At 39.8% G+C, this 18,288-nt stretch overlaps 1 protein-coding gene across 2 annotated transcripts; it reads right to left on the reverse strand.

Moving 5' to 3' along the window:
• Positions 1 to 1,263: 1,263 nt before the first annotated feature.
• On the reverse strand, positions 1,264 to 17,723 carry LOC110480789 (cell surface glycoprotein CD200 receptor 1-A-like). 2 transcript variants are annotated; one of them, XM_031504002.2, is made up of 6 exons: positions 17,428 to 17,723; positions 6,034 to 6,348; positions 4,850 to 5,104; positions 3,877 to 3,982; positions 2,913 to 2,964; positions 1,264 to 1,634 (listed from the first exon to the last, which is right to left on the reverse strand). In XM_031504002.2, the coding sequence occupies exons 1-6, from the start codon at positions 17,513 to 17,515 to the stop codon at positions 1,512 to 1,514; spliced, it is 939 nt and encodes a 312-aa protein (XP_031359862.2). In that variant the 5' UTR covers positions 17,516 to 17,723; the 3' UTR covers positions 1,264 to 1,511. The 2 variants fall into 2 exon arrangements, with proteins under 2 accessions (XP_031359862.2, XP_077646834.1); XM_077790708.1 differs by having other exon boundaries at positions 1,497 to 1,634; positions 3,881 to 3,982.
• Between the last annotated feature and the right edge of the window lie 565 nt (positions 17,724 to 18,288).

Raw genomic sequence — 18,288 nt, forward strand, 5'->3', positions numbered from 1 at the left:
CAGTCCTGCAAAATCTTTCACAATCTTTGTTTGTGGTTACCAGTCAAGCCTGCAAATTCCATGTCCCGACTTCCCCCCCTTTTATCCTAATTTCATACTTCTGATGAACAAACAAGTCAATGCAGTTCCTCACAATCAAGGTCCACCCCCAGGCACTGGCACATTTACCTTTCACTAGACCAGGTTGCTCAGAGCTCCATCCAACCTGTCCTTGAACACATCAAGGGGTGGGGCATCCACAGCCTCTCTGTGCACCTGCTCCAGTGTCTCACCACCCTCAAAGGAAAGAATTTCCTCCTAATATCTAAACCTACTGTCTTTCAGTGTGAATCCATTCCCCGCTGCCCTGTCACTGCATGCTCTTGTAAAAGTCCGTTTCTGTCTTTCTTGCAGGTTCTCCTCTCTAGTGGAATGCCACAATTCAGTCACCCCAAAGCATTCTCTTTTCCAGGCTGAACAATCCCAACTGTCTCAGCCTTTCCTCATAGGAGAGGTTTTCCATCCCTCTAATCATATCGATGGCCTCCTCTGGATCTGCTCCAACAGGTCCATGTCCTGCTTGTGCAGGGGACTTCAGAGCTGGGTGCAGCACTGCAGGTGAGGTATCACAAGAGCAGAGCAGAAGAGCAGAATCCCTTCTTTCCCCTGCTGGCCACACTGCTTTGGATGCAGCCCGGGACACGTTTGGTTTTCTGGGATGCAAGTGGACTTTGCTGGGTCATGGCCAGCCTTTCATCCACCCCAAGTCCTTCTCAGCAGGGCTGCTCTCAATCTGTTCATGCCCCAGTCACTGTTGATACTAGGGGTTGTCCCAACACAGGTGTAGCACCTTGCACTTGGTCTTGTTAAATCTCATGAGATTCCCATTATCAACCTTGTCCAGATTGTTCTGGATGGCACCCCATAATGGCATCTCGAAATACTGGATATGAACCTAACAAGTCGATTAGTCATGCTAGTGCAGTCTCCTTCTTAGTGGACCTTCTAAATTTATCCCTTATTTCCATTTTCAGACTAAGTCTTCCCTGCCATTATCTTCTGCTATTTGAGGTACTCAGTGATGATCAGTAGGTCAACAGGTCATGTGTTACTAATATATGTATTAGAAAAAAGTGGCTGTTGGTGGAAGAGTGGTTTTTTTTCAGTTCAGACAGAACACTCTGGTCTCCCAAATGTGTACATCATAGTGTCAGGTGCATCAAAGTAACAACTACAAGTGACTGACAGAACTAACATCCCAAGGCAACAACAACGAAGGGAAGAGTGGTCACAACTTCTATTTCAGGAAACACTACGGTGTGTGATCAGTCACATCTTCCCAAGGAATAACACATTTTCCCAAGGAGGAAAGCAAAACAGGGAGAAAAAAAGAACTATGGACTCATCAGCAAGCAGAGGTGTTTGAACAGACCTATGCTGCCCCAAAATCTGAACAAATCCTCTGAGAAGTTTCTTTCTATAACCAGTCTTCTATAAAGAATTTCTTTCCTTTTCTGGTGTTGTTGAATCATTCATGTTCCTGGACACAGGTCTTGTGGAAGATTCTGCCCCACTGTCAGATCAGACACTGAGTTGTAAATTACATTTTCCTTCTGCACATAAGTAGTATAAGGTTCCACTTCCATTGTGTCATCCTAACAAAACAAAACCAAAAACTGTGAATACAAGGAGGAGTTTAGCTTGGCAAGACTCTGCAAATCTTTCATCTGGACTGAAGAAAATAACTGGGAAATAGTGCTCTCATATTTACTCCACTTCAACTAAACCTCTCTATTTCTTTTTCTACCAGGGAACATGGATTGCTGTTTCTAGCAAAGATTTGGAGGGTGAAACTGAGGTATTGTTTCCCTTTCCTCCTTTATCTTCCCTTCTATTCCACTTTTGTTGGCCTGAAAAAAATTTTATTAGGGTCTAATTCTCTAGAAAGAGCAAATAATATGCTGGATTCTTGACCTTGATTCATTTCTAATCAGTCTGCACTTTCAGTCTACAGACATGCTGATGAAAGTCCCATGACATGACAGCAAAAATGCTGGTACGTGAGCAATTATTTTACATAAATGCAACTATGTCTGCCAGCAACAGCTGGGAGGGAGGGCAGCAGAACAGCAGGAATACTAATAAATAGAATTGACTAAGTCTCTCCAGAAACTGAAGCATCTTTTAAAGTTGATGATAGAATTTGAGTCTAGTGTATAATGTAGGTGCACAGATCCAATATAATAGTAACACATCTTGTCTGCGTAGAGATGCTGTTATTTGGATTTGACAGCAGAGAACAGAGACAGAGCTTACAAGTGAATTGCTCAGCTACACAGGAAGCTTCTAACAACATAGGATATACAAAAATATCTCCCAGTTTGCAGCTCAGTTCTCCTTCCAATGTCTTGACTATGATTGTTTCTTTGATTGTGGATTGACCATTCAAGATAAAGAGTGGCCTTCAAAATTCACACAATTTTCATTCTGGACACCAAAAGGGATATTCTTTTTCTCTTGGTGTCTGTTAATCTTGTTGCTTAATCTTCTTGTTCACTAATAGTTTTCTTAATATCCTCCAACCCATGCTATTGTCTCCCTTCTTGACTATTATTTGGAGAGCAGTTGTGGTCAGAGTATCTGATATGACAAGGGAAATGTGGTGGGATTGACTCCTTGTTAAAATTAAAGGATGGCTTTAGTCAAGTGTTTGCTGTTGGAACACACTTCTGGTGTTTGCTCCAAGTCAAAGTTATGGTGAAGATAAGCTTCGCTTCATCCTATAAAGAGCCAGGATTAAATATATCAGACACAGTAGTGCTTGCTGAAAGCTGAGAGTAAAAATCTAATGTTTTCCTTTCACTGATCATGTTTCCAGGGCTACCAAAATCACCATGATTTGGTGGTGGTCTAATTTGCATCATTCTCCTTACCTGTTGGGAATGTATAGGAGCAATTTCAGGAGGTTTGGTTTTGTGGCATGGTCTATGAAAAAAGAAAAGTATTAAAACATGTTTGCCTGGATCACAGATTGGTTTCTTTGATCAAAAGTTTATGAAACATTTCTTTTTCTTTAAGAGTAAAACCTCATTTCTCTCTCACCTTGACTTTTGATCCTGAAATTATATCACCCTACCTTCCTTAAGAGGTCTTTTCTTATGTTTGTGGGTGCTTATACATAAAATGGAAGCAGCTTAGAATCAAAGCCCTCTGTAAGGATATACATTTTGCAGTTAATGAAATGTTATTGATCTAATTCTTCACCTCTGAAGGAAGAGGTCTGAGAGAAAAACAATTTGTAACAGGCAAATGAGGAACCTAGGTGAGATTTTCAGTAGAGGTGCTAATTCAGCCTTCACTCCACAAATTATTTCTATAGGTATTCCTCAGAACTACTTTTTTTTCTTCATATGAAATCCTAAAGGGACTACAGCCCAGCTTCACTGAAGGAAATTTTTAATAAATACAGATAGAATCTACTGTCCCTTTTGTTCATATGGCAGACTGGCATTGCTCTGTCCTCTGGAATTTAGTGGAACTTATTAGGCAGCAGAACCAATGCCCTGACCTAACTGAGAGAGATACTGGCAGACTGTGACAGTATCTGAAGAAGATTTACTCTCACAGATTCCTATCAGAATGAAGTGTTTCCCTTTAGGAGGCAATGCAATCAGGGTCCTTGGCCAACTTTTTCCCATTTATATTTTACTCAGGGGCATTATTCAGTGAAGATGTGTGCAAGGCACAGTGCATAGTGTCTGCAGTACAGAAATATTTGATGTAGCTAATTTGGGGCACAGACTGACAGAATCATATGATTTCAAGACACAAAGAGTACTTTAAAATTTATTTTATCACTAGACAATTTTTCCTTAGCACGTTAGCATACATACATACCTACCACTGTGGAGCTTGAAATAGCATATGACAGCCAACAAGGTGATACTGATCAGAACACAAGTAATGATGCAGGCATACAGGAAAACGTTGGTGTTGGTTTTCTCTAAACATAACGAGACAGTCTGTTATATCTTCTTCTCAGTTTCTGTATTATTTCAGTAGAAGATTAAAGTTGATTTAGCACATACATGCATCTTCAGCATGCTTGTAAAACAAATAGCATGTCCTTCAGCAGAAGGGAAACTTAGTAATGAAAATGCTGAGAAACACAAATGGAGTCTGTATCAGAGGCAAAAGTAGATTCCGCAAATCTCAAAGTGGCCACTCATAATATATTTTCACTAAGCCACACCTGAGTTCCTCTCAAGGACTCATCATTTCTCATTAGTCATATATATTCTCAAAAGCAACAAGAAAACCAAAGACTAGAACCCAAGGGTCATACACTGTATGACCCTCACAACTTGGAATGAAGAAATGTATTGTTTTCTACTAGCCACTCGAGACTTGGCTCTCCATCTGTCTTCCATGACAGAAAAACTTGCATTAAAAAAAAAAAAATTCTAATATTCTCATTCCAAATGATCATTTGAACACAAAGATCATGACTGCTTTCTCTCTGTTTCCAAAAACATTTCCACTACCAAAAGAATACTACCATACTTATATATATAAATATATATATATATATATAAATATATATATATATATATATATATATATATAAATAAATAAATATGTATATGTATATATACATATATATATATATATATATATATCTTAGGGAAGAAAGCATTAGGAAATAGTGTCCAGTGATGTTTCTGGGCAAAGGCAGTTAGGGATGATACTCTTGTCTTTTATAGAGCTTCACGGAGGGTTTCTGTATCTTTTAGAGACTTTCCTTCCTAGAAGGAAAAAGAGCTGAGAAAGCTGAACAGGAGTTTGATCACACATAAAAAGGGAAGCTCACCTGAGGCACAGCAGGATATGGACTGGCTCCAGTTCCCAGCTGGGTGGGACACCATGCAGGTGGTCACATTGGTGACATTGGGGCTACACACCATGAACTTGCTGAGAACAGTCACTGTCCCATTGTCGTGGCACTTCTCCTCTGGAGGGGAGCTGCTCTCTGGGAGCCACAAGAGCTGAGCCGGCGGCTTCCCCACTGCTGCCTCGCACACGGGGCTGCCCTGCTCATCACAGGACAGGCTCAGCCTCGGTGGGGCTGCAGAGCACCAGCAAGGGGACATGCATAGAGTTACTCTGGCATAGCTGGGCTGGGCTGCTCTTGTTCTCCACCCAAAATGAACCCAAACTGAACCCAGTGAAAAGAGGAGAATAAGGCTGGAGATCCCATCCCATCCCATCCAATCCCATGCCATGCCATGCCATGCCATGCCATGCCATGCCATGCCATGCCATGCCATGCCATGCCATGCCATCCCACCCCATGACATCCCATGCTATCCCATCCCGTCTCATGCCATGCCATGCCATGCCATCCTGTCCCGTCCCTTCCCGTCCCATCCCATCCCATCCCATCCCATCCCATCCCATCCCATCCCATCCCATCCCATCCCATCCCATCCCATCCCATCCCATCCCATCCCATCCCATCCCATCCCATGCCATTGCAGCAATGTGGGTCCAAAACACAAGAGAGGAAGAACCACTCTCTTTTTCCCTTTTGCACAACTCTTCCCCCATCCAGCTGAGCCTCATCACAGCTCTGTGATGAGCTCATATCCTCTGTGTGTACACGGGAAATTGCTTCACACCTGTCTTTTCTAACTAGACAGTGGAGAAAGGGAACAGCAGAAGGGAGAAGAGTTATGGGGAATAAGGAGAAAGGAGACACAGAGATACTCCCAATGAAAGGCATGAGTTTATCCCAGCAAGAATCACAGAATGGCTTAGGTTGGGAGGGACCTTAAAGATCTTCTAGTTCCAACCACCCTGCTGTGCAAAGGGACACGTTCCAAAAGACTGGGTTGCTTCAAGTCTCACCAACCTGGCCTTTAATGCTGGGATTTCTACAGCTTCTATGGACAATCAGTGTTCCAGTGCCTCACTTCCCTCACAATACTGAATATCTAATCTAGCCTTCCACTCTTTAGTTTAAAAAAACCAGCTGCACCTTTTCACATTCCTTACCCAGCACGGTCAGGTGGTAGGTGTTGTGGAAATTCCCTTCTGTTGTTGCCATTTCACAGCTGTAATTTCCCTCCTGGGTGATTCCCACTTGCCGTATCTCAAGGGCAGGAGGCAGACCTGCTCGGAATGTCCAGTCTATGTTGTCACTGCAGTTTGTTCTGTGTGTCCTGTTTGTATCAACCCTGTATACCAAGATGCAAGGGCCTCCAGCCTTGGGGGTTATTGTCCATTTTAGCATAGTCATATTTCCTTTGAGAGGGCAGGTGAGAACTGAGCTGTTACCTACAGTCATCACTAACACTGAGGAGTTGTTCCCTGAGGAGAAAAAAAGAGAATGTGTGAGGGGGAGCCCAGGAGTTGTGGTCTGGACTTCACAGGGAAATGTCTGCAGTGCTACAAACAAGTGTGAGGCCATGGCTGTGCTCATCTGCACATTATCTGTCATCTCTCACTACAGCTGTGGGTTATGGATTATCAGCTCTGGATTATCACAGCCAACGCTTGCAATACCAATTTCCCACTGAGGGTCATCTTAGTGTGTAAGACTGGATACTGGAGGAAGACTCTACTCCTGTTCATTGTCTTCAGCATTTCCACATCCAAAGACTCTCCTTGTGTGAGCAAATCCTCCTGTGGGTTGCTCACAGGACCTAAAATACAGAAATATGACTATTGCCTCTGGCCACATGACAGTGGCTTTTCTCTGTAACTGTTGCTGCCAACAAAATAAACTTTTACTTCTGCATTCATGTGAAATCCAACACTGTGTGCAAAGGCCTTGTCTACACCTCTCAGGTATTACACAGGTGCACATAACACTGGTGTTGTTCTGTGTAGGAGGGAAGGATTTGCCTCATGTCTCAGGGTTTTCTTATACATGCATTAGTGTTGCCTCCATGTACAAAGGCAGCCTCTTTTGTGAGGCACTTGTGAGACTGAGAGGAAAAAAGAGAGAAAGAAAGAGTGAGGTTATAATCCAGTGTGAAGAGTAGCTGAGGAAATGGGACTTTTGTGTCCTCTGGCTTCTGCTGAAGTGAAAAGCAAGCAATCCCTTGATTTCACAATGTTTGTGAATGAAACTTCACAATTAATGGGTTTATAGGAATAATACCCATAGCTGTAGTCCAAACAAACCTCTATTTAGCACTTCACTCATTTCCTCTTTTAGTAGGTGGCCATTAAACTTTGGGACAGTAAATCACTGATCTCTCAGTTCTCTGTGTCACTGGTGGGACACAAGTTGCTCTTTTTTTTTTGGCTGAGTAATGGTTTTAGTCTGAAAGCCTTGTGTGAGGAGAAAATCAGAGTACTACTTTCAAAACCTGCATTAATCTGGACAGACACCTCAAGTTATCCAATCTTATTGGTACTGACAAATAAGTTTTTTGCAAGTTATTAAAAAAATACTAACCCCCTCCCCAAAGCTTACAAGCAAATACACTGAAGCTGCATTTGAAAGTGCATCTGGAATATGCAATGAATTAGAAGATTTAATTTTTGCATTAATTAGTCAAACCCTTGTCTGTCTTCCTCCATGGTACAAGATCTGACTTTGCTGGGTTTCGCTACTCCCTACCCAGATCTGGAATGATATTATTTCTGCTGTCCAGCACATTTTGAAACCCAGTTCTTAAACATTCACAGTACTATAAGAAGTGGTCTTAATGAGCATCAACTTTAAGTGAGTAGACAAATCATTACTATTAGCCTCTTTGCGAAAACTACACTTGGTTTTACCTTACTAATATTGTCTGAAATCTCATTATCTTCTTCAATCTAGGTGAATGAACCATTCCAACTCAACTTCTTTCAGTTTTATTTGACTGTTTTCTAGAGAAATTATTTCTGACTTGCAAAATGAACACACTTCACTGCATTTTAACTTCTTATATATTCTTTCAAATGTTTTTGCCTTTTCATTTTGAGCAGTAATATCCTTTGGGTGAAGAGTATTCTGTGATGCATTATTACTCTAGAGGTGTTTTTAAATGAGAAGTGTTTTCCTCCTCAATGGCATTCCAAGAAAATGTGAGGTGTGCGTTTTAAACTCAGATGATTTTACCAGGAGCAGAACTGAAAGAAGCCTTCTGTCTAGTGATAGCTTCTGGGTGAGTTCAAGGAGTGCCTCTGAGAACTGGACAACAAAGTGTTTCCTCTCCCAGTTTAACATCGCTGAGAGCCTCAGAGCTCCAAATCATGCAGAGTATGCCTGACCTCATCTGAAAATGACTAAGCAAACCTAAGCACTCAAACCACCTGTGTGTTGGAGATGGGGGTTTTTCGGATAATGTTTGCAAATGTTGAGCAAGAACGACAGTGTTGTGCATATTGAACTGTGTTCACTCTCATTTACATATTAAAGCAGCAGCATTTTATTTGATTTTCAACTCAGCATCTCCCAAGCAGCTCATTGCAATGCAAAATTCCCCAACACAATGGGTTTTCATGCTTCAAGGCTGTAAAGAAAGAGGCAGTGAAAGTGGTGCATTTTGCTATGCCTTTGTGTCATATTCTCCTCTGAATAAATCAGGTACCATTCACTTCAAATAAGAAACCACATCAGAAAGCTTAAAATCTGCTGAATCAACTTTAAATAAAATTTTAGGTTTATAGAAGATTTGTAGAAGGCTCACGAAATCCCCTGTATCTTGTTATCGATTCAGAAGACTTTAAGTATGTCAAGAATTTTCCCCAGATGACACATTAATTAGTAAAAAAATCTTCTTGCTCATCTTATCCACATACCTTCATACTTTTGCGCAGAGGTCTTATTATTAGAAAAGGTTAAACTGTCCTCCCTTTACTGCCCTCTTTTATTGCTAGAGTGCAAGTAAGCAGCATTAGTGTAAACATTAATTGTGAATTTTCTTTCTTGATTTGCTTTTTTTTGGTTCATGCTGCTAGAAACATGATCTTTTGATTTCTTTTACCAAAGAATGTGTCTGCCAAAAACTCCTTCAAGGTTTGGTTAATTTGAATTTCTGAAGTGACTTTGAAGTGACTCACAAGCAAACTAGGACTGGGCCTGGGTAATACTTAATTGGGAACTTCCAAACCATGAAGAATAATGTCATCCATTTCCATGGAAGTTTCTGATGAACTTTCTATTTCAAAGTAAAATATAATCTCAGGAAATGTCAAAATTCACTAGTTCTTACCACAGAGCTGGCTTTATTCCAAAGCAATCCAAAATGTATATTCCCAGTCACTATGTAAATATCTATGGGATCCCCAAGCACAGAAGCAGTTCTTTAAATAGAAATTATCATAATCCCTATCCTATCCTTCCTGGTCAGCCTTGGCATTTCCACCACTTTGAAGATGTTGGTAAGACCTCTCATTGGGCTGAAGTTTGATATTTTCTACTTTCTCTTTCTAATGAGCATACCAAAAGCCATCTAAGTATCTAAAAGTATATTTTATTATAACAGCAATCAATACACCATAAAGTGACAGGTCTGCAGGGGACACAGAATTGCGGGCTTTACTCATGAAAGTAAAAGACATGAAAATAAATCTTCTCTGCTCCTTCTATCCCTAAAGAACAGGTTCTTTCTCTCAGTCCTCTTTTCCACTCCACATGCTTTTGCTGAATTGTCAGGTTGCACATTTTTACATGATCACATCTGAGCTCCTTTTCCCTCACTTCCATGACTTCTTGTGGGTCTGCTACAATCAAGCACTTTGCCAAGGTCTCTGATCTGCTTTCTTTGTCCTCCTTACGTTGCCTGCCCCAGCCTGTGCTCTTGGATATGTACTCAGCAGCTCTGATGGAGGGTGCAATCTCCCCTTTCCTCTAGGAATTTCACTAAACCTAGAGGCTGTATGTCTACTCTGCAGGAGAACTAAACAAACTGAAGTGTCTTTTGTGGTTTAATCCCAGCTGGCAACAGAGCCCCACACAGCCACAGGCTCACTCTTGCAGACTTCCCCTACAGTGGGATAGGAAGAGAATCAGAAAGGTGAGAAAACTCCCAGGTTAATAAGTAAAGCAAAAGCTATCACACAAGAAAAACAAAACATCCCAAGGGCAGCTGGTGTTCAGCCATTTCCAGGAAAGCAGGACTGTATCATGCACAATGATGACTTGGGAAGACAAACATCATAGCTCCGAGCATCCCTTCTTTGTTCTTCCTCCAGTTTTATGTACTGGCCATGATGCTACATGGTCTGGAATATCCTTATGGCCAGCTGGGGTCAGTTGTCCTGGCTGTGTTCCCTCCCAGCTCTTTTGGACCACTGTCCACTCAGTGGTGATGGGAGAATCGGAAAAGGCCTTGGCTCTGTGTAAGCATTGCTCAAAACATCCCTATGATGTCAACATAGATTCCAGCACAAATCCAGCTTCATGGAAACCACTATGAAGAAAATTAGTTCTCTCCCTGCCAAAAGCCATTACAGTATTCCATTTCTGTTAAAGAGAAAATGTTTAGTGCTGCAAGTTTTAATTCAGACCTCTCACCACACCACTGTTTTCTGGAATGGTCTTTTCATGCTGAAAAGTGGCTAAAAGTAATTTGCTGCTGTTTCCTCTGTGATAACCAATTGGTTTATAACCAGTGCATTTACGGCAGATATATGGCATCCACATCAGCATTTTTCTACTCAAAGGCTCTGAAACTATCCAGTTAATTAATATTGCAGAGCTACAGCTCTTGAGGTGAAATCTCATCTTACAGTTGAGCTGAACTGACAGCTTGCTGTGGGTGGAAAAGGGGATAATTAGTGCAGCAAGACCTCAACCTCTGTGGGCCTGCAGAGAACAAGAGATGTGAGCTATGGAGCTCATCTTGGTGCAGTGCTATGGGATGGTAATTAAATGTCAGCATTGTTAACTATTTCATTGCACATAAGAGAGATGAAATGAAGGGTCACATAATTATTGTAAATAACATCTCATTTTCAGTCATGTTCTTCACAACTGAGTTGACTCTGGTAAACAACAAATTTTTTTTCTGTTAGCCAGAAAGAGCAGAGCTCAGGAAACCAGGAGTATGTGCTGTCTGTCACACTGATGTAGAAAACAGAGGAGTCAGGTTCCGGGAGCTCTGTACAGCACCAGACTGAACCATTTTATTTTGGTTGTGAATGCAAATCCACTGTGATCAGGTTTCACCTTGGAGGCTCATTTGATAGTAGCAGGCCTTTAGACTGAAGTTCTCCAGTTTGATTGAAATCTATCTAATTCTGCCATCTCTTATTGTCTCTGCTTGACTGTTGCAGAAGACTTCAAGCCATGTCTGAGAAGGTTCTCAAGCTCTTTTGCAGTGCACTGAGTGCACATTCCAACACACTGACAGATTCCACTTTTATGGAAAAAAAACTCGGTTGTGGAGTTCACATTTGTGTTTCAAAGCTGTGCTGGTTATTGTTGTCATTGTAAGGTTACTGTAATTTGAAAAGACTGGGGGGAAAGCTTTGCTCTGGTTTTTTCAGTGTGGTTTATGCAGCATGTTGGACAACTCTCATGAATAACTAATTGTACCAGCTTCTTTTCAGCATCACTTATTTTGTCATTTCTCCTATTTCTCAGAGACTTTCTCACACTAAAAGAATAAAGGTTTTAAAAACAGGAACATTTGATTGTAAAGACACTAAACTTTTGAGGGGAATCACTGCAAAATCAGAGACAGTTACACAGGTTGAAAATGCTTTTGGGTGCTTTCAAACACGAAATATTTCCAGCCTCTGTTATTCTTCATAGCATGTTTTAAACCACAGTAGAAATTTCTATTACCTCAATTTCCATGACAGCCTCTTGCAAAATTTAACTGTTAAAGAGCTTTTTGCACTATAAAGAGACAACTTTACTTTCTCAGACATATTTCTCAGACATCCTGTTGATTCTTTACTTCTTACAATAAAAATTTATCAGACCATTTTGATGCATCTTCCCCCTACACCCCTTGTAGGTATTAAATTTAAAGATAAAATGAACTGAAACAATGATTATGCCACAGCCAATGACTAAATGTATCTTAGAATGAATGTAGTATATGAGTCACAGCAAGTCATAACCAAAAAGGCAGCACTGGATGCTTGGAAGAGTTCAGATACAAGTCTGTGTTCTGCATCTGTTTTCCCCTTCTACTGCTACAGAGTTCTAGTGACACCCAGCAAAATTTGTCTGGAATGAAATGAAAGATAAATAGAACTGCTTTGTATTAGGGTAGGAATTGTTGATGTACTGACAGATTCTTATATAGCATAGCTTTGTGACTGTGAAAACATAGTCACAACAGCACAGGATGGAGTGTAGGCTAAAAACCACCCCTGTGTTTCAGGTGAGAGGCAAGTAGTTAGACTACTTTAAATTTCATTATAGAAACACATCAAATAGCTGACCTAAGTTCACATTACTCTGTTTCTTGAAACCTAAATCACAGCTTTTTCAGCGTGGATGTATCTTTAAAAGGACACATTAAAAGACTTATACCTTATTGCTAGTATCACACTCATACTCTTTTACCCATACTTCTCATTATTCCTTGAAAAGATATCCTATTCTCTTTTCATTCTAGTTAGGCTTTTCCCTTATCTTCAAAATTCCTTTCTTCCTCATACTCAAATTGTTATTTTGTTCTTCTTTTAACACATTTTTTTTTCTGTCACCACTACCATGCCACTTGCAGTACTTTTCTTGCGACCAAGAAAACTATTAAGTATTATTATTCTTTCTTGCTGCTTCATGCAAACTGAGATAGTAATCTCATGCTCTTTGTCATTGGTTTTACAAGATGAAGTGCTCATAGAATGGCTGGATTTTTTAAGATTGCAAACTTCAACATGACTTTATATCTTGCAGAGGGCTGAGGACACTGAGAACAGTCAGTAGTGATCTCAAGGTTTCAGTCTTCTGTCTCAAGGTGGAATATACCTTTGCAGTTGCCAGTTCCTAGTGTGTAATTTTTCTATGATCTTTCATTTTGCTTAAGCTTTCTCCAGTACCTTTTCAAGCAGTCTTTCAAGACAGCTGATTTTGAAGGCAATGAAAAGATGCTAAAGCTCACTTAGGTAGAGATGTTTACAAACACTTAGGTGTTTGATACAGTGTCTCCTTGATAAAAGATTAAGCTGAAAGAGTAAAGGGACAACTACACGATGGAGAAAGAGCTGGGTTAAGGAGAGAAAGAAAAAGCAGTTAAATGGTGGTGCCAGTTTTAAGGTAGCTTGCTGATAATATTTCTCAGCAGATTATTTTTGCTGTCATTCTACTTAACTATTTTACTAATGGCATTGGCTGTATCAGCAGTGTGTGAGGAAATTTGTTGAAAGAAGGAAGAACACAGTGTTATTAGTGTAGAGAATTGATCTATCACACAAAAAGAACCAGTTGAGTTGACTTTGATGAGTAGACTGTTAGATGTGTGCTGAAATTCAGCAGCTAAAAATGTCATAATAATAAAAACAGGTACTACAACAAATTTTGACTGGAAAGTAGAATACAGACTCACGCCTTAATCAGTATCAAACCAGCTTTTCGGTAAAATGGCTGCTTATTCTGGTGCTCAAATTGTTTATGAAAAGAGTTTTCTAATACAATGCCAGCAATTTGATCCAGTGATTCAGTGATATAGCCTCATGTAAATAGGTTATATTTCAATATAATATGACTGTAGGAAAGAAAAAAAAAAAGGATGGGTACATTTTTACATTTCTTAAATGAAGAAATTAATTGGTGTTTAAATGATGTGTCAGAGTCATGCAGTTTAGAGAACAAACACTGTTGGCCAAATCCTCAGCTGATAATAGATCATCACTGAACTTAATAAATTGTCACATAGCATAGCAGTCTGGCTGTAAACTTTGAACTTTGCTACTTCTGAACTGTGCAAAGTAAGTAAATATTCCTCTTTGCAGAATGTGAGCTGGAATGGATGAGGGCAAAAGGGATTTGCACTGGATGTCAAAGCACCTTGGGTAGTATTGCCTTCAGAGTAGCACTGTGACACCATGTGTGACAAAGTGCTTCCAGATCTCAGTGTAGAAACAGATACAGATTGTTTTATATTTTGCTCTATGTGCTGAACTTGGCCTTTTACTCTTGGTCACATGAGAAGAAAAATAAACTAAGTACTCTTCACTTATACTTTAAAAAGCATTTTCCTACTATTCTAAACAAAAATAGATCATTGTCTGCAAACTGTAGGTTGTGTGCCTTCTTTTTCATACTTTGCAGAGAGCAGATAACAAACTGCTGTGAAAACATACTTGTGACCTCATTTTTATATGGTTCAAATCTCAGTCATACCTTGTTTAGTGCTTACCTTTAGCATTGAAGTTTTCATCCCAACATTGTCTTATTCAAAACCAAGATAAGGTAGCATAAGAAAATCCTCTATGCTTTTTTTCTAAAGAATGATTGCACCTCTAAATACAAAATACATTAGCTGTGAGTTGTAAGTACCATGTACCTCTAGAAGTGCACTCACAGTTAAAAAAAAAAATCTGCTTGCTTTATAAGTCACAAAGTAAGTGGTCAATTTGGAAGATTGAACTTCCTTCTTTCCATGAAATCAGACAAGTTCAAACATGAATGCACCCTGCATTTGGACCACAGCAAAGTAAAATGTTGGTATCATAAGGATATGTTTGGAGGATTATACTATGGCAGTTTACATGAGAAAATATCCTGAGAAAATGTCCTAAGAAAATTTTTGCTTTATCTAATGGTACAGAATTGTTTTTAAAGAATTTGGATGAAAAAAAGAGGCTGCTTGGGTTCAGATGTTTTTAGGGTAAAAGAAGTCAGAATAATTCCAGCACACATTCCCAAAGGAGAAACAAATAGTGAAATGGAGACAAATGTAAGTTTAGCATAATAGAATTTCTTAGGCTATGATTTTTTGTATTTGGAGCAATATTTCACCATAAACTAGACTAGAAAGCAACAGAGACAGATGCAATGAAACATACTACGGCAGAGAGAGTCAAAAGGCAATAAAACACGGGTACACTAGTGAAAAAGAATGTACTGATTTTATTAAGGAAAGAAACAAAATTAAAGCAGTAGCATTCAAGGAAGTTATATATATATAACTGTAGCTCAGTTGCTCTGTCAATCAACCTTACTTTCATTCTCCTCACAGTCTATTATTACAGCACAATGTCACCGACTTCAGTTTTTCACTATTGATGAAACTGAACAACCATAGGGAATCACATTTCATTACTGATCACGGATTTCTTGCAGCTTCCTGGGAAGCACTTGGACATATCCATTGACACAGGATAAACTTCAGAGGCAGGACATACCCAGTCAAGTGCTGCAAATGGTATCTCTGTCAGAGTCTTGTCCTTACCACTCTCCCTTGGAGTATACACAACCACTTGAGGTGTCCTGTGTGCTTAGTTAAACTAGAGAAATCTTCAGAGCATTACCAAAATATTTTAATGTTGAGGCTTTTTCACTGCTGTTACTGAGGATTGTCACAAAAGGATTTTTAGTAGAGATCATACCCCAGCAGCTTCAGTAGCTGATTACCCAACTCTACCTGAGGGCAGATCTAGGTATGACAATTAGGAAGCAACCTCAGCCTTTATTCTGAGCTGCCCCACCTGCTGTGGTAAAAGCTAACCCAGTCACATAAAACAACATGCTAAGGAAATCTTAAGGAAAATGTTAAAGGAGATAAAGTCTGGTTACATACAACAAATTTTCCATTATTTATTTCTTTCAGAGTAGCTTGCTCTAGTCTTCAGTAGGGGGGGCATAGTTCCTTCTGAGCTTCATGCAACACTGAAGACTAAAATTATCTGGACAGAATATACACATTAGATCAGCTTCACACATTTAGCCTATGATCTCTGAAGGGAAATATCCCTTGCCACTAGATCTTGCTCAGAAGACCCACCCTAATACCGAGGAAAACAAGTTTAAGAGCAGTTCTAGCTAAAAACTTCCCATCAAATGTAGGCTGCTGTTTACTGGGAGCAGGTTGAGGAAAGAGGTTTCAGGCCTGAAATTAGATTTAAATGGAAAATCTCTTTCTATATTCTTTGAAGGGCAATATAATTGGTTAACCAAGACACCAATAAGCTAAAATCCAAATACCTTAGGGTGAGGACTCCCCACTTTTTGGCATTGGAGTTTTTAAAAATATTTCCAGCAAAGTGAATTTTTTAAAATAAATTTTGCCAGTAGGATTCCCCTTTGTCTCCCCACTTTTTCTTCAACATTCTGTTTGTCTTCAAAAATATAGACTGTCTTTGATGCTATTATAATCAATCTGCATGAACTTGAGCAGGTTCCTCAGTATTCTTTTGAGATAATACCTGGAGAATAGGGATAGATCTTTTACCATCAATGTGCCTGTTGTGAGGATAATGATCCAAAGTTTAATAATGTTCATTAAGTATTTAAATTTTTCCAGTGGGTAGCACTGAGGTAAACATTTAGAACCCCTCATTATCACACCAAACACATTATAGATGGGTGTCCCATCACTGCTAACAATGACTGCATCTATTTTGCTTTAAAATATCACAAAGGAGATATTTTTTATTTTCAGACCAATAAGAACGAAGTAACTCATGTCCATGTAGTTTAGTTCTATCTGTCCATAATAGGAATGGACCATGCATGTTACATATTATTCAGAGATGTCCAAAGTTGAATTTGGATCTCATCTAAGACCTATCTGCCTTCCTCCTCCTATACAGAAACAGTTTAAGTTTCTGGAACTGCTCCTCAAATCCTTAGTTCCATTATCAAATCCCTGGATTGCTGTATGGTGTGAGCACAAGCTCTGAAAATGAAAATGAGCAGTACGTAGGAAACATTAACTGCTCTAGTTAAACTATATTCGAACAAAGTCAACTACAGTAAAAGAAAGAAAATTTGTACTGCCATTGCCCTTGGTACAAAAGCCTTTCCCATATTGATACTGGCCATGCCCCTTAGAACAAAATTCCAGAACCTTCTCCCCTCTCTCAGCACATCAGAGACCTTCTACTTCTCTGCGAGGTCCAAGAGATCCCTGCCCTATTTCAAAGTGCCTGCACCCTCTCTTCAGCAGAAACTACACATCCAAAAGCTTCAAGTTCCCAAACACTTTCCCAGGCATATTTTTAGTGTGTCAAAAGGCTCATTTTCTCAGATGATGTGTATTTGGAGGTCTTAGTGAAAAGGCTATTTGTGACAAATTGTCCGTTCCCAGCTAAGGGTCACTACATCGTTGCCTACATGGAAGTCACAGGGAAAATACTTGGCAGCCTTGTGACCACCAAGAAGAGAAGGAGTGAGTATTGGGAAAGCATATCTTAATAGTGCTTCATAATTTTTAGCACTTAATTAAAGCCACAGAACTATTTATAGCGTTTATAGAAAGAAAGAAGCTGTGCACATTTCCCATTCTTAAATCCCAATGGCCAATTGGTGCCAGTTAGACTCACCTGCTAATCTCATGACCATGGTGATGGTGAGCAGCACAAAAACATACATGGTCTTCCCAGCAATCTTCATGTTGGTTCCTGCTTTCATAGCTCAGGCAGCTCCACCAACTTAACTGTGGTCATGGGGAGCATTTCTTGCCTGTCAGTATATCCTCAGCAGCCAGTGTCAGTGTTTCCTCTCCCCCTTTCCCATGCCTCTCCTTTAGCTGTACATGTTCCTGACTGGCTGGCTCCTCAAAGCTGGAGAGGTTCCTCCTTCTGCTTTTCAGAGCACTTTTCAGAGCTTCCTGTGCTGAGAACCCAGGCAAACACTGAGGAAACAGGCTGAGCAATTCTGCCTTCCGTTCATTGGCTCTCCTCAGGAGGCCGATGAGTGAAGATAAACCCTGCAGAAGAGTTCAGAGAGAGGAGATTATTCAGTGCTGAGTTTAATATCAAAAAGGAAACCTTAGTCTTGAGAAACTAGAGAGATACTTCATGTTTCTCACTACTTTTACTTCTGCTACTTCTTTATCATGTCTTTGGCACAACCTCCAAGAAAATACTTCCACATATCCTCCTCCTCCTCCTCCTCCTCCTCCTCCTCAAAAAAAAAAAAAAAAAAAAAAAAAAAAAAAAAAAAGAAGCAGTCTTAAATCTTCTCTGTAAGTGACATTTTCAGTTATTTCTCTCTTAAGTACCTACTTAACACATGGAATTCTACACTTCTCACGTGAACTATTAAGTTCAGACCTTGTGAACTCTTAAATAAATTGTAGGTGGGCCCTTACTCCATCTCCAGCCCTGCCAGCTAAAATATTACAAATCCAAAACTCATTTTTTGCAGAATCTGAAAAAAAATGTGAATATGGGACAGTTTTC

The sequence above is a fragment of the Lonchura striata genome, chromosome 2 (genome assembly GCF_046129695.1).
Source record: "Lonchura striata isolate bLonStr1 chromosome 2, bLonStr1.mat, whole genome shotgun sequence".
NCBI classification, from domain to species: domain Eukaryota; kingdom Metazoa; phylum Chordata; class Aves; order Passeriformes; family Estrildidae; genus Lonchura; species Lonchura striata.